Source organism: Sinocyclocheilus rhinocerous, unplaced genomic scaffold, assembly GCF_001515625.1.
Source record: "Sinocyclocheilus rhinocerous isolate Xijiao unplaced genomic scaffold, SAMN03320098_v1.1 scaffold18790, whole genome shotgun sequence".
Lineage (NCBI taxonomy): Eukaryota > Metazoa > Chordata > Actinopteri > Cypriniformes > Cyprinidae > Sinocyclocheilus > Sinocyclocheilus rhinocerous.
In genome coordinates this window covers 1-1,131 of record NW_015642729.1, presented here as the reverse complement: position 1 = coordinate 1,131, position 1,131 = coordinate 1, and the positions used below count along the sequence as shown (strand labels likewise).

At 36.3% G+C, this 1,131-nt stretch overlaps 1 protein-coding gene across 1 annotated transcript; it reads right to left on the bottom strand.

Moving 5' to 3' along the window:
* Positions 1 to 288: 288 nt before the first annotated feature.
* Positions 289 to 1,026, bottom strand: LOC107756343 (zinc-binding protein A33-like). Its single transcript, XM_016573393.1, has 2 exons — positions 995 to 1,026; positions 289 to 836 (listed from the first exon to the last, which is right to left on the bottom strand). Exons 1-2 carry the CDS (start codon positions 1,008 to 1,010, stop codon positions 289 to 291), a joined length of 564 nt encoding a protein of 187 aa, XP_016428879.1. The 5' UTR covers positions 1,011 to 1,026.
* Between the last annotated feature and the right edge of the window lie 105 nt (positions 1,027 to 1,131).

The window sequence follows — 1,131 nt, the reverse complement described above, 5'->3', positions numbered from 1 at the left end:
TAAATATAGGGTTATAGTTACTCAAATAATTGAATGTATCTAATGATACAAATGTAAAAAAATAAAAATAAAAATATATATATATGTGTGTGTGTGTGTGTGTGTGTGTTGAATAAAAATGTATTGGACAAACATATATTTACATTACAATGTGTAAATATAGCATATAGATTTTCAAAATTGGACAAAAAACAAATGTTAAAAAAATAGCAGCACATTATGCTTTCAGATTTTTAATTATAAAAAAATCATTATTTTAATCTTGTATTTCATATTAGTAGTGCAAATTCATTTATTATCATTAACAGGTGTGATGATCAGTGGGTTTGAGTTTTTACCTCTATAGTTTAAGAATGGGCTAAAATATGGATAGAGTTTTTCAGTGAAAGACTGAGCAGTGAAAGAGTAGATATGAGAGCTGGACTCCACATCATAAAAGCAGACCAGACCCTCCTCATAATCCACAAACACACCGACCCGCTGCGGCTTCACTCTCAGAGACAGAGAGACAGGAGGATCCTCACAGGCTACATATTCATCTCCATTCCTCAGCCACACAGTCCAGTATCCATCACTGGGTCTCAGTGTGATCGCTCCCTTTCTGTTAATGGATTCTCTGGCCACTCCTAAAGCCCAATCAGTCTTTCCCTTCACCTGCACCTCAAAATAAAATCTCCCTGAGGAGAATCCCTCCTTTCCCAAGACACAGGTACATGTATCAAATCTCTCTGGTTTGTCTGGGAGTTTCTGTCTAATGTCTCCATGTCTCACTTGTTTTCCATGATCAGACAGAATGAGATATGGATGAGCTGTATCAGGATCCAGAGTCACATTCACTGAGAAAACACAGAATATAATTCTCAACTTCACAATACACAGATATTTTGTGATGCTGATGTTTTGAATGAATCCAGTTGTTAATCAGATTGTAGTGCAGTAATGAAGCTGTGAGTGTATGAATGTAAACTAGTGTAGTGCAGACAGCACACTGTACCTGCATACTGCTGCATCACCTTCAGCTCTGTAGAGACACATGACACGAAAACATCAGCAGATCTTAAGCTTTAAATAATCCAGTACATAATTATGTTTCTATCTGATCAGTGTGTGTGTTGATGTACCAGTTAGTGT